Source organism: Leuresthes tenuis, unplaced genomic scaffold (assembly GCF_036924035.1).
Source record: "Leuresthes tenuis unplaced genomic scaffold, fLeuTen1.0.hap1 SCAF_22, whole genome shotgun sequence".
Taxonomy (NCBI): Eukaryota; Metazoa; Chordata; class Actinopteri; order Atheriniformes; family Atherinopsidae; genus Leuresthes; species Leuresthes tenuis.
Window position 1 is genome coordinate 4,007,548 of NW_027325376.1, and position 22,250 is coordinate 4,029,797.

The following is a 22,250-nucleotide window of genomic DNA, read 5'->3' on the forward strand; positions in this document are numbered from 1 at the left end:
TAAAGATCCACGCTGGATGCGTGACGTTTGACATTCCTGTCAGCCTGTATAATAAATCAACTGGGGTATAATTACTGTCTTCTTTTCTCACAACAAATTGTCATGACATGCCTTATTGGGCCCAGTGCCTGGAGTGTACTGATCTTATTTATGAGGATGTTTTTGCACAAGAAACAAGGCGGTTTCTACAAGAAGTTGCACAAACTTTTGTCATTTAATTTTTTTGCCTGTTTTAGCCTGTTGTTTGTTTTTTTTTAAACTGTGTATAAAATTTCACAGAACAAGTGTACAATTTTCATGCAAAAACATTTTAAAAAGTGGCAAAAAATGAAGAATCAAATAAGAAAGTACATGAAGAAATGTGGAAAAGTAATTAAAGAAAGAAAATATGTGGCAACATACAGGGAATACATGCAAATTGTTTATTCTTATATAATGCAACTGCTTTCATCAGTTCAGTTTTCCATATTGATTTAATTTTGCATGGGCTTTGCATTTTCTTTTTTTGCTGTTGCTTCACTCGTTCTTATTTAATTTGTTTATCCTGGTAAAAAAATAAGTGATTATGACAGATCCAACTCCTGAACCTGCTACTTCATGTCTACAGATCAATTAAACGAATCTTAGTGTTATTTCTTACCGCTGGATCCAGGATTAGTAGTAAAACCCTGTGCATGTACATCCTTCCCTCGTGGGGAACAGGTCTTGTACTGCATGTGAAATGTGTGACAACATTGGCATTATTTAAGGAGCAGGATCTACTTCCCTTTTGAGTGCAGCCAGGCTTCAGCTGGAGGATTTAACTGGCTTTCACTTTAATGGTCTGTGCATCCAGACTGGTAGACGGAGCCTTGTGGTCGCTGGCTGGTAAACTTGAGGTTGGACTTTCACGGCCAGAAGCTGGCTGCTGTATTCATTATTTCTGAGGAAAACACATCGTGGAGAAAAAGCAAAAGCAACTGACAAAAGAGTCTGAACATAAACTCGATAAATTGGAGCAGTTAAAAAAAAATGCATTGATTAGTTATACAGAGAAAGGTATCCTCAAGCTTTTTGTTGTTAATTTCATGCAACTGGGTGCAGCAGGTGGTTATTATAGGAAGAGCCATGATGATGGAAAGCGTAGACGGCTCTGCTGTTTATTTAGTTAACAGCTGGTTGGATTCCTCTGAAGGAGCTAATAAAAAGCCGGACTGAGTCATGGCTGCTGTTCACATGACTGCAACTTGTCATACTTTCACTGTGTTGAAAGTGATACGGATGCGTGAGAATCAAGTGTTGCAGAAAAGCTCCAGGAGGGAGCAGTTAGGATGAGACACCAACATGGTCAGTTGGCACCAGATGAATGAAAAGCAGGAAGTGTTTTAAAGGGGCTTCAGTTTACAGCCACCAGCCGTTCGAACCCCTCCTCATTTAGCCTCGCTTCATGTTCTTTTTCCTCATTACTCTCATAATGTCAGATGTTTATTGGTCAGAAGTCGCATCGGTGCTTTAGTTTGTGACAATAAACCAGAGAAACCGATGACATCCAGCCACAGCTGATGTGATTATTAGCAAGATGTTGAACTGAACACAAGCTTTATCGTAGCTTTGTGACGGCACAAGACTGAAGTCAAGAAACAACAGATTTTACTTTAGAAACATTTATTTGATTGTCTTCAAAGCTTCACATTATTCTTCAGAGGTTTTATGCTACATATCTGCTGCGAACAGTATTTTCATTCAGGAAGTCGTTCAAACATCATTTTCACACATTCAGACTCTTCACAGCCATCGATACAAACCACCTTTCGCACACTTTCCTTGTTTTCTGCGCTCTTTCTCACACTTTTAACAGTATTGTTCTCAAACTGATTGGGAAATGTGTAAAACACTCAGTAGAAAAAACGGTTGTAAAATAAAAAAAACAGCTGGATTAACATTAAAACGCATTAAGAAATACAAAGAACTGTTAAATTACAGCGGTTATTTTATTCTTCTAGGCCTTATTCTTGGGAAGTGCTGCCTGCTGATGTAGCTGCTTCTCCAGAACAAATTTCACCAGCTTCTTCACCCAGGTGGAACGAGGGTTCAGACACACCTTCTCCCCACTGGCCAGGCTGGCTCTGATCAAAGAGATTCACAAGATTTAGCCAGAATCACATCATGAAGACCTTCCCACCCACTCAAAATGTCCGAGTCACGTTATCCTAATGCGGGACTTTGTCATGAGACAGGAGCTCAGCACGATTACAGTAAACACAACCATGAGCCACATCTGTTCAACCCTGTATTTGCAGTCCTGCTCACAGGGATGAGCTCCATTCAAACGCATCTATCAGGTAACAGATAATATTCCACTCAGCAGACAGAAGTATCATCACCTGTCATACAGTGTGTGTCAGTTCAGGATTTATTTGGCACATTTATGAACCGTTTAGGTATAATAATTAAGTATTAATTCAAACTTATAGTCAATATTTACTGCAATGGTATAAAATACTATAAGCCGTCTAATTTATTTCTTGTTGTGCCGGAGATATTAGAAAAAAAAACAGTCTGTAAAAGAGTCCCAGCAGGTTTGGATTGTTCACATCCTCGTTATTTTAAATAAATATGAGATTTAAATGTAAAAGTACTGTGTGGACTACTTAAATAGAGTGAAAATCCCACACTCAGTCACACAGTAACGAAGACCTCGGAGGTGAAGTGGGGCTCACTTCCCCACCCAAGGCCCCACTCTTTGTATTATTAAAGGACTATTCTCACAAATTCTCCTCTTTTCACAGGAGACAATTAGGCACGGTTTGAATGGAGCTTTATGTACGACACCAAACATCATCCTAGTGGTTGAATAATAAACAATGCTTTTCATATATGTGGCTAAGCTTTATTCCCAACTCATCTACTCGCTGAATTCCTTCTTTTCCCGGCGTCCTGCTCAACATAACATGTCTCAGTCTTATTGTCATCCATGTTGATGAGTTACCACAGAATCTGCTTGTAGCTGCTTGCACACATGGCGAAATATTCTATTGTTTGTTTTTAGACTCACATGACTTCTTTCTCTGCACAGTGGGGCCCCTCGGGGACAATTTTGATGCTCCTGAGGCTGTCTGGAGGGATGATCCTGGACTCCAACTGAAGGCAGTGACAGTGACTGTTGTAGTCCCTGTTAATCGGCGGCATACCTGTCGTTCAATCACACGAGAGATTTCACCATTTTGAGCTGGATAAAACCAATGAGACGTGTCTCTCTCAGCGGAGCTTCAGTCATTAAGGAGCTTAACTTTGCTGGGATAAGAACATGCAGCTGTTTCCAAATTACTGTGAGGTAAGGTTTGCCAATATCAATGAAAAAGAGCCTCTGCTTCTCTTTTTGGGGTTTGAAATTTGCAAATGTTCATTTCACTTGGAACTCAGAACTCATATTTGCCAAATCGTTAATCAAATGCTGACGTTTGCACTTTCTACCCGCATGTTTCATCAAGGCCAGCGTTGTTGTGAAATACCCAAACTTTGCACTTCTCCTTTTATTCATCTTCCGGATTCGTAAAACTCAAATACTCAAAGTCATTGTAAGGCAGCGACTGCTGTTCAGGATATATTACAGCTGAGATTAGAAAGGTCACATCTACATTAAGTTTTTGCACGAAATGTTCCTTTAATCTGAAAACGTTGCTGTCTAATACTTTTTTATGCATCAGGGTTTATAAATCCAACTTAAGTTATTCAGACCACAGAAACCTCTAATTTGATTTCCGATATGTTTCTATATGGTGATAAATAAATATAGAGAAATATGCACAATAACAAGCATGCTGTTCATTTTGATTTGCAACAATTAAAACCTTAATTTCTTCTGTTTTTACCAAACATTCAGAGTCATACATGCATTTCAACTTATTCTAAAGTCCCCCTGCAATGATAACTGAATAAAAGCAGAAATTATTATAAAAGTGATTAAAGTCTCTGCAAAATGTTTTTTTTTACACCTACGGGATGAACTTAGAGCTTCCAGAAATGTGAAAAAGAAGAAAAAAACATGTTGCAACATCTTGTCATACTGTTTTTTATATGTTTCCAAGGAATAAAGAAGCACAAATCCCTGCTCTGTGATGCACTGGTGAGTCGATCCATCAGTGCCAGAATAAATCCAGCCTTAACCCTGAAAGAATAATCTATTCTGAGGTTTACCGGCTTGTTCAGACACCTTTTAAAATGCAACGCGGCGTTTTTATTCTCACAGAAACGATAGAAGGAGCCCGTGTTTGTCAGGTAGCTCTTACCGTTAATGAGGACAACAAGGGTCCCGAGCAGCAGAAGGACGCAGAGCTTCATGTTGTTCAGGCGGCGGCTCGTCAGGTTCTTGGACAAAGACTGCTTGGACTCAGCTGCTGGAACTGTAAATGTACATGTGCACAGCGGTGCTTATATACTGTGATCAGGTAGCCCTCGTGAAATTAGCTGTGGGGGATTTTAAAGACAAAAAACCCCCAGATCAGCGTATGTGTGTGGTTTCACTTCATTCACATGTGCAGCAGAAGGTAGTCATGGGACGGTGGGTTCAGGGAACGACTGGAGGCCCCGCTGAGGTTAAGACGGCGTGCCTGCGGTCAGCAGCCACAGAATTGCGTCATGTAGACAGTGAACGGTCGCGTGGACCGTCAGCCAGCTGCTTAATGTCTCTTCTGCTTGTCATAGATCTGCAGAGCTGCCCCCCCTTCAAAGGAAAATGGTCATCAGATGCAGTTCTGTAAACAGGCTCCGTTTATCCGTGGCTGCAGTACGATATACTGGAATAGTGTTGTTGTTAGTCGGTTCTTTTCCCCGGGGGCTTCCTCTGACCCTGAACATATGGTACAACACAGTGACCACGAGAAACACCCCACTCCTGTTTGTTTTGATGCCGTTTTCTATGTTTTCTCTGCTGGTGTGAGGTGATAATGTGTTTTAGTTTGGCTGTGTTTCTGTGTCTCATTAAAGCAGCACAGCCGAGCCACGAGTTTAAGACAGAAACATGTTTTAAACAGAAAAAGATGATATGAAACCCATCAGTGAGATTAAGCAGGCACACGGGAACCTGTCAGCGTGTTGGTGTTAATCCAGATTGCCTCCTTTAAACTTGTGAAACAGTGCATCGACCTCAGAGGAGGACCACACTCCCTGCGTACCTCTTGGTGTACATTAAACTACTGGACTTATCTCAGATTCCCAGAGAGTCATCGCCCAGTGGACTCCTGGAGCTTTTTGGGCCTTTGCTCCTGGTTCTGGACACAAAATGGCAGCTGGGCCCAGTCAGGAGCGATGACAGTGGAACATTTAACAGCTAAAGATGCAGGATTACCGAGCTTTTCTCCTTGATCTCACTGGAAAACCTCGTGTTTAAGGACAAATGTGATGTGGGTCTACAGCTCTAAAACCACGAGAGTTAAACAAATACGACATTAAAAGCATATGAAAGGCTTTTCCACATTGTTTCAGAAAGCTTGTATCATTAAATTAATCCTGTAAGAACTCAAATATGGCTTCGTTATCAATCCTGGTCATTCAAACAAGTTAAACAAACAACAAAAAGCCAAGCAGGCCTTCACCCTCTGGCTTCATATTCACCCACAGAAGTCGTAGTTTGGACGACCGACTTATTGCGAATACTCGAGTATCACTGAATGTTTCATCCGTGTTGAAGGAGAAAATAAAAGAAGCATCGGACATCCTCTTATTTTCCTCTTCTTCACATTTAAAGAAGTCAAACGGCTCAAACGAAGCAAAAGAGACCCCCGGTGTTCCCCTATGAGGGCCGTTTGATAAGTTTATGCCATATTTATGACAGAATAATATTAAACTAATGCTGCTAATACATGTACAGCATCTACGTGATGTTTGGCTATGAACTAATACTGTTTGTGGAGAAAAAAAGTTAAAAAAATGCTCTTAATTTGAAGTATTGGCTGCATGAAGAATTATCAAACTTTTATTTTTATTAGCTTTAAAAGCAAACATTTAAATTTGAGCCTTTTTTTTTTTTATTTTACTTCACAATATCAAGCTAAAATCTAATATTTGCTTCCGTGTTTGCACTATTCAACATATTCCACCGCTCCATGATGCTAACGTCTGTTAGCAACTTGCTTATAAAGTCTATTATGAAAGCTAATAACAAAACTTCCTTCTATTTAGCTGATTATCATTTGCCTGAGGAGTAAATGTACATGAAGCCTCTGAAAACACAGACAGACAGACAGACAGAGAGAGAGACAGACAGACAGACAGACAGACAGAGAGACAGACAGACAGAGAGACGGACGGACGGACAGACAGAGAGAGACAGACAGACAGACAGAGAGACAGACAGACAGACAGACAGAGACAGAGAGAGAGACGGACAGACAGACAGACAGACAGACAGACAGAGAGAGAGAGACAGACAGACGGATGGACGGACGGACAGAGAGAGAGACAGACAGACAGACAGACAGACAGACAGAGAGAGAGAGACAGACAGACGGATGGACGGATGGACAGACAGACAGACACACAGACACACAGACAGACACACAGACAGAGAGAGACAGACAGACAGAGAGAGACAGACGGACGGACACACAGACAGACAGACAGAGAGAGACAGACGGACGGACACACAGACAGACAGACAGAGAGAGACAGACAGACAGACAGACAGACAGAGAGAGAGACAGACACACAGACAGACAGACGGACGGACGGACAGACAGACACACAGACAGACAGAGAGAGACAGACGGACGGACAGACAGACAGACAGACAGAGAGAGAGAGACAGACAGACAGAGAGACAGACAGAGAGAGACAGAGAGACAGACAGAGAGAGACAGACAGACAGGCAGAAACCACATCAGACTTGGTGGTAAAAGCTGTCTCGTTCTTTGTGGTTTGAGTAAGAAACATTTCTCCCTCATGATTTCAGGCATGTGTCCTAAAAGTCATAAAAGTGGATCATCGTGGAAATCCTGAATGTCACATGACTGCAAGGCCAGAGATGATTTTACAGGATGACTCAGTAAAATTTCTGCCTTTTGAAAACAAACAAACTTTGGGGGACTTTTACAATCTGAGAGACATGACAAGCACTTTAAACTAAAATGACAGTATTAGCTTAATAAGGTGATGAATCCATAACAAATGTAAGTAAGAGAAGCTGTGCTGCCTGGAAAATATGGAGGAAGCTGAACATTGTGATCGTAACGATCTTTAAATAATACAAACAAAGCTGAAGTCATTCAACATGTTGTATTGTTCCTCGGTCTCAGGTTGTCTTTTATATGAAATAACTCAAAGTGTAGGATCAGGTGTTAGTTTCTTATCCTGATACCTGCATGTTAAACACATCCGACCACAACAAGGAGAAAAAAACCTTTTTAATTAGTTTTAAAACACATCTTTATAGGAGCTCATAAAACCCACATGACTCTACACAATTAACACGTCGTGTTTGAAAGTAACAGAATTGATTTGCTTTAATGGATTAGTCAGTTTAATGTGGGATCAGATATCTATGATTAACCGGTTTGTTAATTAGCAGATACAGCAGTCAGTGGTGTGTATTTCTTTTCATCATCTTTCTCCCTTTTCCTTTTCCCATCTCTTCTCTTCCCCACTTGATTTGAGTGTTTTTAGCCAAGAAAAACTAAATCTAGCCAGGAAACAGCGGTCTTAAACTGGGGCAAAGGGGGAGCGTTGCTCACAAGATGGCGGGGCCTTTGTCCCTGCTCCCAGAAGCTCAGCTTCCCCAAGAGAATTCCTCCCTGCTTCTCTTCTATCCCTTTAACGAGAGGAAATAAGAGCAATATGGCTTTTCTTTTAGAAATGGGATTACTTTCTCTGCCAGCCATGAGAAATTAGTGTTCCCGAGTTGACTTGAAACGGGTTTAAGATCCGATAAGATTCATCAATAATGTTGCAATCATTCTCATACTCAGACTCAGATGATACGATTTTCACTTTATGTTCCGTTTTTTCTAAAATAAAGGAAAGTGAAAGAGAGAAAAGGCAGAAATTGTTGCAGAGTGGTAACTGCAGCGTGACTGAGGGCTGATGTGTTTGATCAAATACAGAAGGCCTCACTTCCTGCAGGCCAGCGTCAACTCCAAGGTGTCCAGGAGGGGCTTTTTGCCCAGTTGTTGAAAAACGCATGCTAAACGCGTGCTAAAGTGCCCTCAGGTGTCCTCTCGGGAGCCAAAACGTGTGCTAAAGTGCCCTCAAGTGTCCTCTCGGGAGCCAAAACGTGTGCTAAAGTGCCCTCAAGTGTCCTCTCGGGAGCCAAAACGTGTGCTAAAGTGCCCTCAAGTGTCCTCTCGGGAGCCAAAACGTGTGCTAAAGTGCCCTCAAGTGTCCTCTCGGGAGCCAAAATGTGTGCTAAAGTGCCCTCAGGTGCCCTCTTCGGAGCCAAAACGCATGCTAAAGTGCCCTCAAGTGTTCTTTCAGGAGCCAAAACGTGTGCTAAAGTGCCCTCAGGTGCCCTCTTGGAAGCCAAAACGCGTGCAAAAGTGCCCTCAGGTGCCTTCTTTGGAGCCAAAACGCGTGCTAAGGTGCCCTCAGGGGCCCTCAGGTGCCCCCTTGGGAGCCAAAACGCGTGCTAAAGTGCCCTCAAGTGTTCTTTCAGGAGCCAAAACGTGTGCTAAAGTGCCCTCAGGTGCCCTCTTGGAAGCCAAAACGTGTGCTAAAGTATCCTCAGTTGTCCTTTCAGGAGCCAAAACGTGTGCTAAAGTGCCCTCAGGTGTCCTCTCGGGAGCCAAAACGTGTGCTAAAGTGCCCTCAAGTGCCCTCTTGGAAGCCAAAACGTGTGCTAAAGTATCCTCAGGTGCCCTCTTGGAAGCCAAAACGTGTGCTAAAGTGCCTTCAAGTGCCCTCTTGGAAGCCAAAACACGTGCTAAAGTATCCTCAAGTGTCCTCTCGGGAGCCAAAACGTGTGCTAAAGTGTCCTCTCGTGAGCCAAAACACGTGCAAAAGTTCCCTCAGGTGCCTTCTTTGGAGCCAAAACGGATGCTAAGGTGCCCTCTTGTGAGCCAAAACGCGTGCTAAGGTGCCCTCAAGTGCCCCCTTGGGAGCCAAAACGCGTGCAAAAGTGCCCTCAGGTGCCTTCTTTGGAGCCAAAACGCGTGCTAAGGTGCCCTCAGGGGCCCTCAGGTGCCCCCTTGGGAGCCAAAACGCGTGCTGAGGTGCCCTCAGGGGCCCTCAGGTGCCCCCTTGGGAGCCAAAACGTGTGCTAAAGTGCCCTCAGGTGCCCTCTTGGAAGCCAAAACGTGTGCTAAAGTATCCTCAGTTGTCCTTTCAGGAACCAAAACGTGTGCTAAAGTATCCTCAGTTGTCCTTTCAGGAACCAAAACGTGTGCTAAAGTGCCCTCAGGTGTCCTCTCGGGAGCCAAAACGTGTGCTAAAGTGCCCTCAAGTGTCCTCTCGGGAGCCAAAACGTGTGCTAAAGTGCCCTCAAGTGTCGTCTCGGGAGCCAAAACGGATGCTAAAGTATCCTCAGGTGCCCTCTTGGAAGCCAAAACACGTGCTAAAGTATCCTCAGTTGTCCTTTCAGGAACCAAAACGTGTGCTAAAGTGCCCTCAGGTGCCCTCTTGGAAGCCAAAACACGTGCTAAAGTATCCTCAAGTGTCCTCTCGGGAGCCAAAACGTGTGCTAAAGTGCCCTCAGGTGCCCTCTTGGGAGCCAAAACGCGTGCTAAGGTGCCCTCAGGTGCCCCCTTGGGAGCCAAAACGCGTGCTGAGGTGCCCTGCTTTTTTCTTTCCGCCCCTGCCCTTCGAAAAGTCTGTGCACGTCACTGAACGTGAGTGTTATTTTCTGCCTCCGTCCATCTTTTCTCACGCTGGTGTGTAGACGGTGGTGTTTACAGGTGTCCTGATAGTTGGACCACATGCACCTGAGACTTAAGTCTCTTTCATACGTGGGTTATGTCTAACAGGCGAGAAAAAGACGTCTTCGTTAACCTGCACACTGTTTCTCCTTATGATTCACAGGAAAGGAGCATCGCTGCGTCCTCACGCATATCAGGATCAGCTGAGTGGCGACCCACTCAGAAAATGTTCCATGATGCCAGCTTGATGAGGAGGGAATCGTTTTATCTCTGTTTCTGCCTCCCGTTCCAGCGGTGGATCAACTTCAGCCCCCCTGTTCTACCCTTCTACGTTCACACGTGACTGAAAGGTTAATCAAGTGCATTATGAAAAAGTGTATTTGAAAGAGGCTTTAGCGTGTGTGAGCTGGTGAAGGCTTTTTACTCCTGAAACGATGTCCTGTTCGGGGTTTCCAACAAAGCCCTGAAAGGCTCCAGAAACGTCCAGAACTCAGCTGCCAGGGTCCTCACTCGCACCCCCACCCTCATTCACCTCCACTGGCTAATTATCCATAATTATCCCGACTCCCGACTGTAACTTAACTGAATTAAAGTTATTATCGTTATTATTTATTATTAAATCACTAGAAATCAGCAAAGATGACACTTTAACAACCTCTGTGTTATTCATACTCATATTTATCATAGTTTTTTTTTCACATGGCAAGAGTTTGGATCGTATTTTACATGTAAAATACATTTATGTGGCACAAAATATTTACATTCTTTAAAATCAAAGGATGCAACATTTAGACATTACACATAGCACTGATGTGCTTAAATTTCATCACAAACAGACAGTTTCACAGCTACTTTTTGCACTGAATAAATATGCTGCAGCACACTTCAATATCAAGCTATTCTAATCCAAGTGATGGTGACTTAAATAAACATATCTGGCTTAACTGAAAATGTGGTACACTGATAAATATAGTAAGAAGAAAAAGGAATGACTTGTTAAAAGGATCTTTTGTTATAAACCAGAGGGCTGTTGGCTCCTCCATACCAAGCAGTTAAGGGGAAAAAAACTTCACAGCATGTCCCTTTAATGTTGCTAAATATTTAGCTTTGACCCTTTTTACATCTTTACTTCAGCTTTATCTGGCAGTGTAAGAAGCTGCTGCTATTAGACTGTTACTTGTTTGTACATTTGTGGTAATTGTGACACGTTCAGCGCGCGTTACGCTGATGCTGTGGCAGGTGTTGTGTCTGCTGATGAGGCCACGGGCTTCGTCTTAGCGAGTGCCTCCTTCCTGCTGGGAAGAAAACATATCGTGGTCAAATGTTTTGAATCCATAAGGATGAGGAGTCCATAAAATGATGATAAAAAGATATTTGGACACTTTAGCAGTTACTATTTTACTTTCTGAGCCTGGAAGGAATCTGACTGTTCAGTAAATGATAAAATAGAATAAAATAAAATTAACTTTATGCTGCAGAAATGGTCTTTAAGGTCCTTTTTTTGGGCTCCTGTCCCTCTTTTGGTAATTATTACTCTAAAACAAACAATAATTTCTTATAAAATGGACTGTTTACTGTAAAGTATATTAAAAAAATCAGCCATTATGAACCTATTTCCTATATATTTATTGTTATTCCTGTCGGCAGGCAGGGCTGCAGGCCTTAGTGTCATGACTGCTGACTCATTTCTACATTTCTACATCAAAGTATTCGGGAAAGAGAGTGCAGTAAATAAGGAGTTACTTACTTTCGTATTATTTGCAGGAGCATTTTTGTGAATCTTGAATTGGGGTCAAGACACTGAAAGGTGTTATCCTTTAGTTTGGCACTGTGACAGAAGAGGATGATTTTGAGTAAAACAGCTCAGTAATCAGTGCTTATTGCTGCCGGTGGTCGTTCACTTCTGCAGGTACTCACATGACTTCCAGTTTGTTGCAGTATGGACGAAGTGGATACTCCTTAACATCAGCGATGAGAGAAGGCTGGACTCCTTTGCTTGTGTTTACACACTGGCAGTTCTTAATAGCTGCGGGAAAGAAACAGTTTGATCATTACGGTCCCCAGAAATATTGTAATCATGAAAAAATGCATGCAGAGGAATAAGTTAACTCTGCTCTGTGTTAGCTTTGCACAGCCTGTCGGTTTAGCACACTTACTCATTGAGGTACAAATGGCCACGCTGACGAGGAGAATGATGCACTGGATTGCAGGATTCATCTTTCTGCTTTGCTTTCTTCCCCTCAGATGTGACAGATCTCCTCTCTGGATGTTCTGCTCTCCTCAAGCTGCCTGAATGAACACGAGCATCAGCTTTTATACACTATGTTGTTGAGCAAGACCCAATTCTTGAGAAGTGATTGAAAAAAAACACTCTCAATTTCCCACCCTTGGTGTTGTAATAAAACAGTTTTCCTCAGAATCGACTTGGCGTTCGTTCCTTTTCCTGCTTTCTATGTGCCTTCAGGGAAGTTTCCACACTGTTGATGCTGCTGTCACTCTCGGCTGAGACATTGCTGCTGTCACTTGCGTCATGGTTTGAACTCTCTCTACTCTCGGCTGAGACATTTTTTACATTCAACTACTGCCAGACTCCAGATCATCAGACTGATAACAAAGACTGAAATCTCACCTGCTCAGTCATTTGATAAACTTCCAGTGGCGCTCACTGAATAGTGCATAGCTGTCAAAGTAATGGTGGTTTCAAGGACTCGAGGATGCTTTATTGTCATTCTCACCATGAAATGACACATGAAAGGAAGAAAATATGGAGTAAAAATAGCTTCTAAACCACTAAAATACAAGTTGAATAAATACCACCTCAGTAAAAACATAATTAACTTGGAAAAGTGTGGACTGGATAGTATTATTATGTGGTGTGATTGCCACCTTTCATGTGGGAGATCTGGGTTCAAATCCCCTGCATGAAAGGTACTGTCTCCAGTAGGGGTCCTTTGGCAAGACCCCCTTATCCTAGCTGCCTACCTGTAAGTCGCTTTGGATAAAAGCGTCTGCTAAATGCATAAACAATAAACAAAATTAGAAAGAATGATGATAAATGAACAGCAGCATATGTGACAAAAGCTCTGGGAAATAAAACTGGTAAAGTGCCAGTTCTCAACCACAAATGAAACTGGAGCTGCTCATCAGTCGGACTGCATCAGGGTAGAAACTGAGTCTGATGTCCTGGCCTGATGCCGCGCAGTCTGCCCAGTTTCTGAGTTGAAGCGGAGCTTTTTTCTTAGATAAACAGGGAGCATGTGCCTTAATTGAACAGCCAGCAGCGAGATTCGCCTGGAAACACGGGACTAATGTTTGTGTAATGCGGTGCAAGTTTCTTTCAGGGCGTATCCAGACGTCTGAACACCACTTAAAGGTTCTGAGTCATGTGCGCGGTGGCGTGGCGGTTAGCGCCGTCGCCTCACAGCGAGCTGGGGCCTTTCTGTGTGAATGTTCTCCCTGCGTATCCCTGGGTTCTCTCAGGATACTCTGGCTTCCTCCCACCCCCCAAAAACATGCACGTGAGTTTAATTGGTGATGCGAAAGAGTGAGTGTGAGCGCCCAGCTGCTGCCAGTGTATTTCTAGTCCCAAGAAGGTTGCATCAGGAAGGGAATCTGCTGTAAAACATGTGCCTAATCAGTGATGTGAGATCGACTTGCTGTGGTGACATCTGATAAAGGGAGAGGCCGAAAGAAGAAGGGTTGAAATATTAGACTTTGTAATGTAGTAGATGCTTGATTCATTTTGGAGACTTAATTCTTGTTGTTTAATAAAGCTTTGAGGTTGAGGTGGTTGTATTTTATAAGAGGCTGCTGCTGATAATATGTGGGATAGATGTCTCTGAATGTGTCACCATGCTGTCTGTTCAGTTTGGTAGTTTCTCTCCCTCAGGCCGCCTGTTTTATCCCAGCTTTCACAGGTCATCCAAGCATTTAATTAGTCAACTTACCCCAGTTAGGTGTCATTTAAGTGAAAATAAGGAGTGTATATGTGCAGCACTTAATTACTGCCCTATGTAGGGCATTTATAGCCCATCTAATACATACATTTAGCCACTAAATGGTGAAATAAATCTGTTCTAGCATATGTATCTGTCTGTTTGGCATAAATACAATCAAACATCCATGTGGAAATATGTTCTCTCTGGATAATTATTAATAGTTTAGAAACAATGCACTTTTCCAGTCATCTGTTGCCCCACACCAACTGTTTATTTGAATTTAAATGAGAGAAATGTTCATTGATATAATTCCTTTGATTAATTTTCAACTAAATGAAGAGTATAAATTGCATTATTTAAAAAAAAAATCAACTCATCTAACTTCACTTCCAGCCAAATTTCAATCCTTTTTCTCTGTTTATTATATTTAATAATTAAAGAAACCAGGAGAAGGTGTAAAGTTTTCATCTAACACACTAAAGGCAGAATTCATGCTGAATCTGAAAGAAGGCTGCTCTAGAGACCTGTTTCACATGTGCATTACAAGGCAAATCCTGCTTAAAAATGACTCCAAGCTTTCTCAGAATAGTACTGTAAGATGAGGTAAAACCAGTCAGAGAATCTTTATGTTTAGATTGTGAATCTGTGAGTTTTTTGGGGCTAAAAACACAGTTTTCTCTGAATTTAAAAGTAGAAATCACAGCTCATCCGGGTCTAAATATCTCCAAAGCAGGCCTGTAACTTCAGTAACTGCTTGGTGTCGTCAGGTTTCATCGATAAACAGAGCTGAGTGTCATCAGCAGAGCAAAGCAGATGGAAGCATGTGTACAGAGAGCAGAATTAGTTCCAAATACAGCACAAACTAAATCTATCAGATAATATGGCTTTAAATCAGAGCAGAAAATCAACACTGACTGCAAATAATAAACTATCTGTAAAAGATCTGCTTATTAACTCATGTTAACAGAACGCCTGAGAGATGCTGGGACATCTCTGTTGATTCACTCACATGATAAAACATGTTCACACCGTGCAAAATCAGCTTTATCTGGAAGTGAAAACTTCCGAACGATCCCCTGCTGTGATAAGAAGCGTCTGCATTCTTCGGCTCCCGCCCACCAGCATTTCCCTCACCTGGATGGTGACGTTTTCACCCACTGAATTTTCGTATGAGTCAGCACGGTTAAAAGTGAAAGAGTGGCGTGGGCGTGGGCATCTGTGTGTAGGCGTGTGTCGAAATCTGGCACAGATAACGTCAAATTCACCAGCATGGTGGTAAATATCAGGTGTCTTTCAAACAATGACAGGCTGTGTTTCACAGCCAGGCCCTCGGGGGAATCCTCCTGTACCTTAACAGGCCTCGAACAACCCAACTGTGAAACTGCAGGGGAACATTGACTCTTTATTGGCTGGGATTGAGTGGTTTCCTTGAATGCTCGAGTTAAAGTATCTAAGTGGAGAGACTCAGAGCATAAAGGGTTATACCTCTAATATGTTGTTCAACAAAGATACTGCATCATTTATGGCATTTATTGCATATCAGTGTCATTGTTGAAGAGAGCAGATTCACAACGAGCTGCGCTTTCACCCATAATAACCACTTATTTTGCACCATCACAACATGGCAAAGTGAGCAGATTCTGCTTCACCCTCGTTGCACCCTCTATTCAGACCCCGTCATGAACAACTGAGCCATTCACCGCACGTGTGAGGGTGAGACCTTTGGAGAAAGCTTCGTGCTTTTTCTGTTTCCACCCACAGCTCCTGACTATAACTGAGGACAGGAACCTAAACGGACCAGCAGATTCACAGCTAAGCGTCACACCGATGGACCTCCACCTCCACGCTTCCTCACCTTGTAAACGTAAGAAAGATCAGAGCATACCTGACCCAACATGCCCCCCAGCTCCTGGTGCAGGCCATGGTCATCTCCCACATTGACTACTGCAACGCTCTCCTAACTGGTTTCCTAACTGGTTTCCTAACTGGTCTCCTAACTGGTTTCCTAACTGGTCTCCTAACTGGTCTCCTAACTGCTCTCCTAACTGCTCTCCTAACTGGTCTCCTAACTGGTTTCCTAACTGGTCTCCTAACTGGTCTCCTAACTGCTCTCCTAACTGGTCTCCTAACTGGTCTCCTAACTGCTCTCCTAACTGCTCTCCTAACTGGTCTCCTAACTGGTTTCCTAACTGGTTTCCTAACTGGTCTCCAGCCTGTGCTGTGAAACCTCTGCAGATGGTCCAGAACGCGGCGGTGCGTCTGGTCTTGGATCAGCCTAAAAGAACACGTCCCCCCTCTGTTCATTGAGCTCCTCTGGCTGCCCTTAGCCGCCCGCATCAGATTCAAGTCCCTGATGTTAGCTACAAAGAGCTTAATGGAACGGCTCCATCTACTTGAATGCTCTTGCAAAGGCTTCTGTCCCAACTGGGTCCCTCCGTTGGTCCCAGGATTGTCGTCTAGCAGCTCCTACACCACGCCTAAGACAATCCAAACTCTGTTCATGTGTCGTCCCACGATGGTGGAATGACCTACCGAGCGCTACCAGAACAGGGGCGTCCCTGTCTATCTTCAAGAAGCTCCTGAAAACCCAGCTCTTCAGAGAGCATCTCCTATCCCAGCACTTACCTTGTACTTCCCTCCCCCCTCTATCTCTGCACTTTATCTTTCTGCACTTCCTTCTATGCCTGCACCCTATCTCTACTCTGTCCCCTCTGACAGAGTCGGACTCCTGGGTTCCTTCTATGTAGCTTATTGTTAGCTTTTATATAGCTGTTATATCTTCATTTGTAAGTGGCTTTGGATAAAAGCGTCTGATAAATACAGAAACAACACATCCTGAAGTCGCTTCGCATTCAGCTTCGAATCACCCAGAATTGCTCGTTGAATCCACCAAAGCTCCTGTTGTTCCTCGGATGTTACGGCATCAAATTTAGCCAAGGATCCTGTGAAGTTCCCAGGATGCTTCTGTGAATCCTCTCCACAGTCCTTTGTGCACGTCTGAGATACTGCAGACAGAAGGTGGATTGATGTCGGTGCATTTAAATGTAACTAAGCTTGTGTACTGGTTGCAAAGATTGAGCATTGTTGTGTGTTCCAGGTAAGGCATTAAATAGCTAACATGTTTTGCACGCTCACACTCGCTCTTAGGATGAATTCGGACTCCTTTATTTGTTTTTCAAACACAAGGAAAGACTCCTCCCTTACTTAGAAAGCTCTTGTTACTGAAAAGGCATCGTTGACCTTGAGAGCCCCTCATATTATCTAAATAAAGTGAGAGACATCTGGACGCCAAGAAATTCAGTGTCTACACACAGCGTGTAGTTCCTGTCATGTAAGAGTGATGCTGCTGTTACTGACTCAAAACAGATGTTTTCCATAGTAAACCAACATTGAGAATAATCTCTCTCCAGCAGATATACTCACTGAGACATACAAGTACTCCTGTGTGAAGGAAACATGGGCCTTCAGCGCTGAAAATCACCATAAAACGAGTCTCGGGTGAATTTTTGTTGCCATAAAAACAATATGTCATCATTAGTCTTCATTTGAAAGGCTGAGAGCCTTTTAAACCCCTCGCCATCCATGCTGTACTGTGTTAATGTTCAGAAAACCCTTTTGGGTTCTTTATTGCCTTTTTAACCCACACAGAGACACACAGTTTAGTTTAAAACATATTCTAAACTGCAGCATTAAAACTTGTAATTTCTCAGTCTCTGTAGAAACTGGAAACCGGAAATTAGACCCATTTAATTTGACATTTAATCTGTGTCAGCATTGCTTCACTGAGTCAGAATACTTGCAAACAAGTATGGATCATCACATCTGACAGAGAAAGAAGGAACTCGTAGTGTGCAGATTTCCTCAGGAACGTTGAGTCATTTCTCAGCTTACTGTCCCAGCAGAAAGAGGCATTTATAGCTATCATGTAGGTAAGAAGGAAAAGATAAACTGCCCCAGAAGTACCTCCGGTAACCTATGACGACGGTGAGCGATAAACCTGTTCATGACCCACAGCGAGCCGTGCTTTGGATGAAGGTGGTTCAGCTGGGCCAAGGAGCTGTGAGACTCAGCTTCGTTTAGTTAGCAGCCAAAGGTTAAAAGATAAAAGCTTTTCGCTTAGTCCTGAAGCAGAAAGGGAGTTTGAATCTTGGACCCAAACTGGGAGCTGCTCTCACAGGAGAAGAGCCTGAAAACTGAAGGCTCTGCCTCCCATTCGGGTCTTCAAAGTTCTGGGAGTAACAAGCAGGCCGGTGCTCTAAGGCCAAAGAGAGATATTTAAAGCAGAGCTTTGTCATTAAGAGCTTTGTAGGTGATGATGAAAGTCTCCAAGGAGCTGATGTAGAGAGGCTCGACGGCGCTACATTAGTCCAGTCTCAATGGGACAAAGGCATGGACCAGCCTGGCTTTGAGAGAGGATACGTCTGTGTTTGTGATATTCTGCAGATGAAAGAAGGCTGCTCTAGAGACCTGTTTCACATGTGCATTACAAGGCAAATCCTGCTTAAAAATTACTCCAAGCTTCTCAGAATAGTACTGTAAGATGAGGTAAAACCAGTCGGAGAATCTTTATGTTTAGATTGTGAATCTGTGAGTTTTTTGGGGCTAAAAACACAGTTTTTAAAAGTAGAAATCACAGCTCATCACAGGTCTAAATATCTCCAAAGCAGGCCTGTAACTTCAGTAACTGCTTGGTGTCGTCAGGTTTCATCGATAAACAGAGCTGAGTGTCATCAGCAGAGCAAAGCAGATGGAAGCATGTGTACAGAGAGCAGAATTAGTTCCAAATACAGCACAAACTAAATCTATCAGATAATATGGCTTTAAATCCAAGCAGAAAATCCTTTGGCTAAATATTGGCCTGAATTAGTAAATTCAGCTGGTTTTCTTCAGCATGTGAGCTGGATAAACTGAGCCAGGGTGGAGTTTGTTATAAACTTAGCAGTAATTTACATTTCACAGTTTTTACAGGCTTTGTTTTTAGTTTCTTCAGATGTTTATTAGCTTCAGTGACACTGATTAATTCATTCTACATCAGTAGTTATTATGTTTTAGTGGTTTTTTGTTATGTTTTACGATAATAAAGCTTTAAACAAAGACAGATGACTGTTTATAGAGTGAAAGAAGACTAATAGCGCTATCTTACTGTCAGCGAGTTGCAGTTCAGTTACCTTCGTTCCAGTATGTGTGGTGTGTGTATATATGTGTGTATACATGTGTATATATATATGTGTATATATGTGTGCATATGTGTGTGTATATATGTGTATATATGTGTGTATATATGTGTGTATATATGTGTGTATATATATGTGTATATATATGTGTGTATATATGTGTGTATATATATATGTTTATATATATGTATATATATATGTGTATATATGTGTGTATATTTGTGTGTATATATGTGTGTATATATATGTGTATATATGTGTGTATATATGTGTATATATATATATGTGTATATATGTGTGTATATATATGTGTGTATATATATATGTGTATATATATGTGTATATATGTGTGTATATATATGTGTATATATATGTGTGTATATATGTGTGTATATATGTGTGTATATATGTGTGTATATATATATGTGTATATATGTGTGTATATATATGTGTGTATATATGTGTATATATATGTGTGTATATATGTGTGTATATATGTGTGTATATATATATGTTTATATATATGTGTATATATGTGTGTATATTTGTGTGTATATATGTGTGTATATATGTGTGTATATATGTGTGTATATATGTGTGTATATATGTGTGTATATATATATATGTTTATATATATGTGTATATATGTGTGTATATTTGTGTGTATATATGTGTGTATATATGTGTATATATATGTATGTATATATGTGTGTATATATGTGTGTATATATATATGTTTATATATGTGTGTATATATGTGTGTATATATGTGTGTATATATATATGTTTGTATATATGTGTGTATATATGTGTGTATATATGTGTGTATATATGTATATATGTGTGTATATATGTGTGTATATATGTGTGTATATATATATGTTTATATATATGTGTATATATGTGTGTATATATATGTGTGTATATATGTGTATATATATGTGTGTATATATGTGTGTATATATGTGTGTATATATATATGTTTATATATATGTGTATATATGTGTGTATATTTGTGTGTATATATGTGTGTATATATGTGTGTATATATGTGTATATATATGTGTGTATATATGTGTGTATATATATATATGTTTATATATATGTGTATATATGTGTGTATATTTGTGTGTATATATGTGTGTATATATGTGTATATATATGTGTGTATATATGTGTGTATATATATATGTTTATATATATGTGTATATATGTGTGTATATATGTGTGTATATATGTGTGTATATATATATGTTTATATATGTGTGTATATATGTGTGTATATATGTGTGTATATATGTGTGTATATATGTGTGTATATATGTGTGTACTTGTACATATAGTACAGGCCAAAGGTTTGGACACACCTTCTCATTCAATGCGTTTTCACGACTCTTTTCATTGTAGATTCTCACTGAAGGCATAAAAACGATGAATGAACACATGTGGAGTTATGTCCTTAACAAAAAGAAAAAGGAAAAAGGTGAAATAGCTGAAAACATGTTTTATATTCTACTTTCTCCATAATAGCCACCCTTTGCTCTGATTACTGCTTTGCACACTCTTGGCATTCTCTCGATGACTTTAGTAGTCCCTGAAATGGTTTTCCGACAGTCTTGAAGGAGTTCCCAGAGGTGTTTAGCACTTGTTGGCCCCTTTGCCTTCACTCTGCTCACCCCAAAGCATCTCGATTGGGTTCAGGTCTGACTGTGGAGGCCATTGATTGGACTGACTGAGAAGGTGTGTCCAAACCTGTTGGTGTATAACATGGCCTTGGGTTTCATAGCTTTGTTTTATTTGCTTTTATCTTGTAAAGCACTTTGGCTACATTTTATTATTGATAAAGTCTGATTGATTGATAATAAATTAGCTAAAATATCTCATGGGTTTGATTTTGATTCAGTAGATGCTCAATTTACCCCCTGGGGCAACTTTGAGCCATACTTTTCTATAAGAAGCCTTCTTTTTAAAAACTCTGTCACGGATTCATTCTGATTATTCAAATTCATGAGTGTTAGAAAAATTCTCTGTAAAATTAGGCTCAGAGTCGCTGGATACGATTAATTAACACAAAACATTTATTTCTTGCAAGAAAGAGACAAGTCCGCACAAATCCACACAACCTGTCGGGAAGATGGCTCAGAGTTGTCTCCCTGACAAAATGGTGCTCCAGCTATTTATGTTGTTTATGCTTGCTGATCACACAATGTTATGAGAAAAGGTGCTTTTCTCACCATTCATTATTATGAGAAGGAACATAAAAGGTGCTTCTCACCAGTTAATATTATGGGAAAGACTAGTACCAGAGTCAAAACACTTTTGCTTGAATCATAGAAGGTGAACAGATGGAGGGACTCTTCTGTCATAGTATAACTATATAATTTTTCCAACATTCCCTCCTGTTTATGCTATGAAGTATTAAAACTGTACAATTAACATTGAATGTATTTCTATCGTTCGCAGTGCATAGGAGCGAAAAACCCATTTGCTTTATTTACGGGAAAATTCTCCCATGGCCCCATTCTCTCCTTGGCGACCGACCGCTTAGTCACTTTCTCAGTATCAAAGGTCGCACTCCGAACCGTTAATTTCAATGAATGGTGATGGACCTCGGTGTGACCAGCAAACACAAAACGGATACAACCAAAAATACAATGGAAATAAGGACAAAATCAATATAAACTAAAACTATGACTAAATGATTATTGAAATGGAACAAAATTACAAATAAATGGAAAAATATGAAAATTGAAAAATATGAAATATGAAAAAACATAAAATCAATAAATGATTAATGCAATTAATAAATAATATGAAATTGATATTAAATGGAAAAATTAATAAAATGATCTTTTAATTTGGCTAGAGTCTTTCATTTTAAACCTGCCTCATTTTCTCTTAGAACCACACAAGAAAAGACGAAGTCTCATCTTACCCCAGGCTCCCCTGTTTGGAGATAACCTCCTTGTGAACATGTAACTGTGTCATTGTCAGTTAAAGTCGCACAAAATGCTCAAAAACATGTTCATGGACCTGTTTTGTTGAGATTATCGCACACAAATGTTGATTACATGTAATACAGATAATCTGGAATCACAATATTCCTCAAGATGTTAAATTTAATTTGCTCTGGTGTAGTTTGTCTTTAACACAAGTATTGCCGGCTTTTTCGGCCCATTTAAAGCTGTAGACAGAGAATAAAAAGGAACCAAGTTTATTCAAGCAATGTTGTGATACTTGTACTGTAATTGCCATTTTATACATTCACTTCAGTATGAGTCCTTTGCTCTCATCTGTATTTAAAAGAAGTAGTTATA

The 22,250-nt window shown here is 40.9% G+C and overlaps 2 protein-coding genes and 1 long non-coding RNA gene across 3 annotated transcripts; 1 reads left to right on the forward strand and 2 right to left on the reverse strand.

Moving 5' to 3' along the window:
* Nucleotides 1-1,662: 1,662 nt before the first annotated feature.
* cxcl19 (chemokine (C-X-C motif) ligand 19) lies at nucleotides 1,663-4,523 on the reverse strand. The gene is made up of 3 exons (XM_072376736.1): nucleotides 4,269-4,523; nucleotides 3,035-3,170; nucleotides 1,663-2,105 (listed from the first exon to the last, which is right to left on the reverse strand). The coding sequence occupies exons 1-3, from the start codon at nucleotides 4,318-4,320 to the stop codon at nucleotides 1,979-1,981; spliced, it is 315 nt and encodes a 104-aa protein (XP_072232837.1). The 5' UTR covers nucleotides 4,321-4,523; the 3' UTR covers nucleotides 1,663-1,978.
* LOC140282157 (uncharacterized) lies at nucleotides 3,166-12,228 on the forward strand. The gene is made up of 3 exons (XR_011909815.1): nucleotides 3,166-3,313; nucleotides 9,985-10,171; nucleotides 12,066-12,228. It is a non-coding gene; the product is annotated as an uncharacterized lncRNA (long non-coding RNA).
* On the reverse strand, nucleotides 10,770-12,137 carry LOC140282155 (interleukin-8-like). Its single transcript, XM_072376735.1, has 4 exons — nucleotides 11,978-12,137; nucleotides 11,739-11,847; nucleotides 11,569-11,649; nucleotides 10,770-11,116 (listed from the first exon to the last, which is right to left on the reverse strand). Exons 1-4 carry the CDS (start codon nucleotides 12,036-12,038, stop codon nucleotides 11,041-11,043), a joined length of 327 nt encoding a protein of 108 aa, XP_072232836.1. The 5' UTR covers nucleotides 12,039-12,137; the 3' UTR covers nucleotides 10,770-11,040.
* Nucleotides 12,229-22,250: the final 10,022 nt, after the last annotated feature.

Coding starts and splice junctions, on each gene's coding strand:
- LOC140282155 (XM_072376735.1), bottom strand. CDS start 12,038: ATGAATCCTGCAATCCAGTGCATCATTCTCCTCGTCAGCGTGGCCATT. Junction 11,848..11,977: donor GGCCATTTGTACCTCAATGA/GTAAGTGTGCTA, acceptor TCTTTCCCGCAG/CTATTAAGAACTGCCAGTGT. Junction 11,117..11,568: donor CTCCTGCAAATAATACGAAA/GTAAGTAACTCC, acceptor TTTTCTTCCCAG/CAGGAAGGAGGCACTCGCTA.
- cxcl19 (XM_072376736.1), bottom strand. CDS start 4,320: ATGAAGCTCTGCGTCCTTCTGCTGCTCGGGACCCTTGTTGTCCTCATT. Junction 3,171..4,268: donor CCTTGTTGTCCTCATTAACG/GTAAGAGCTACC, acceptor ATTGAACGACAG/GTATGCCGCCGATTAACAGG. Junction 2,106..3,034: donor TGTGCAGAGAAAGAAGTCAT/GTGAGTCTAAAA, acceptor CTCTTTGATCAG/AGCCAGCCTGGCCAGTGGGG.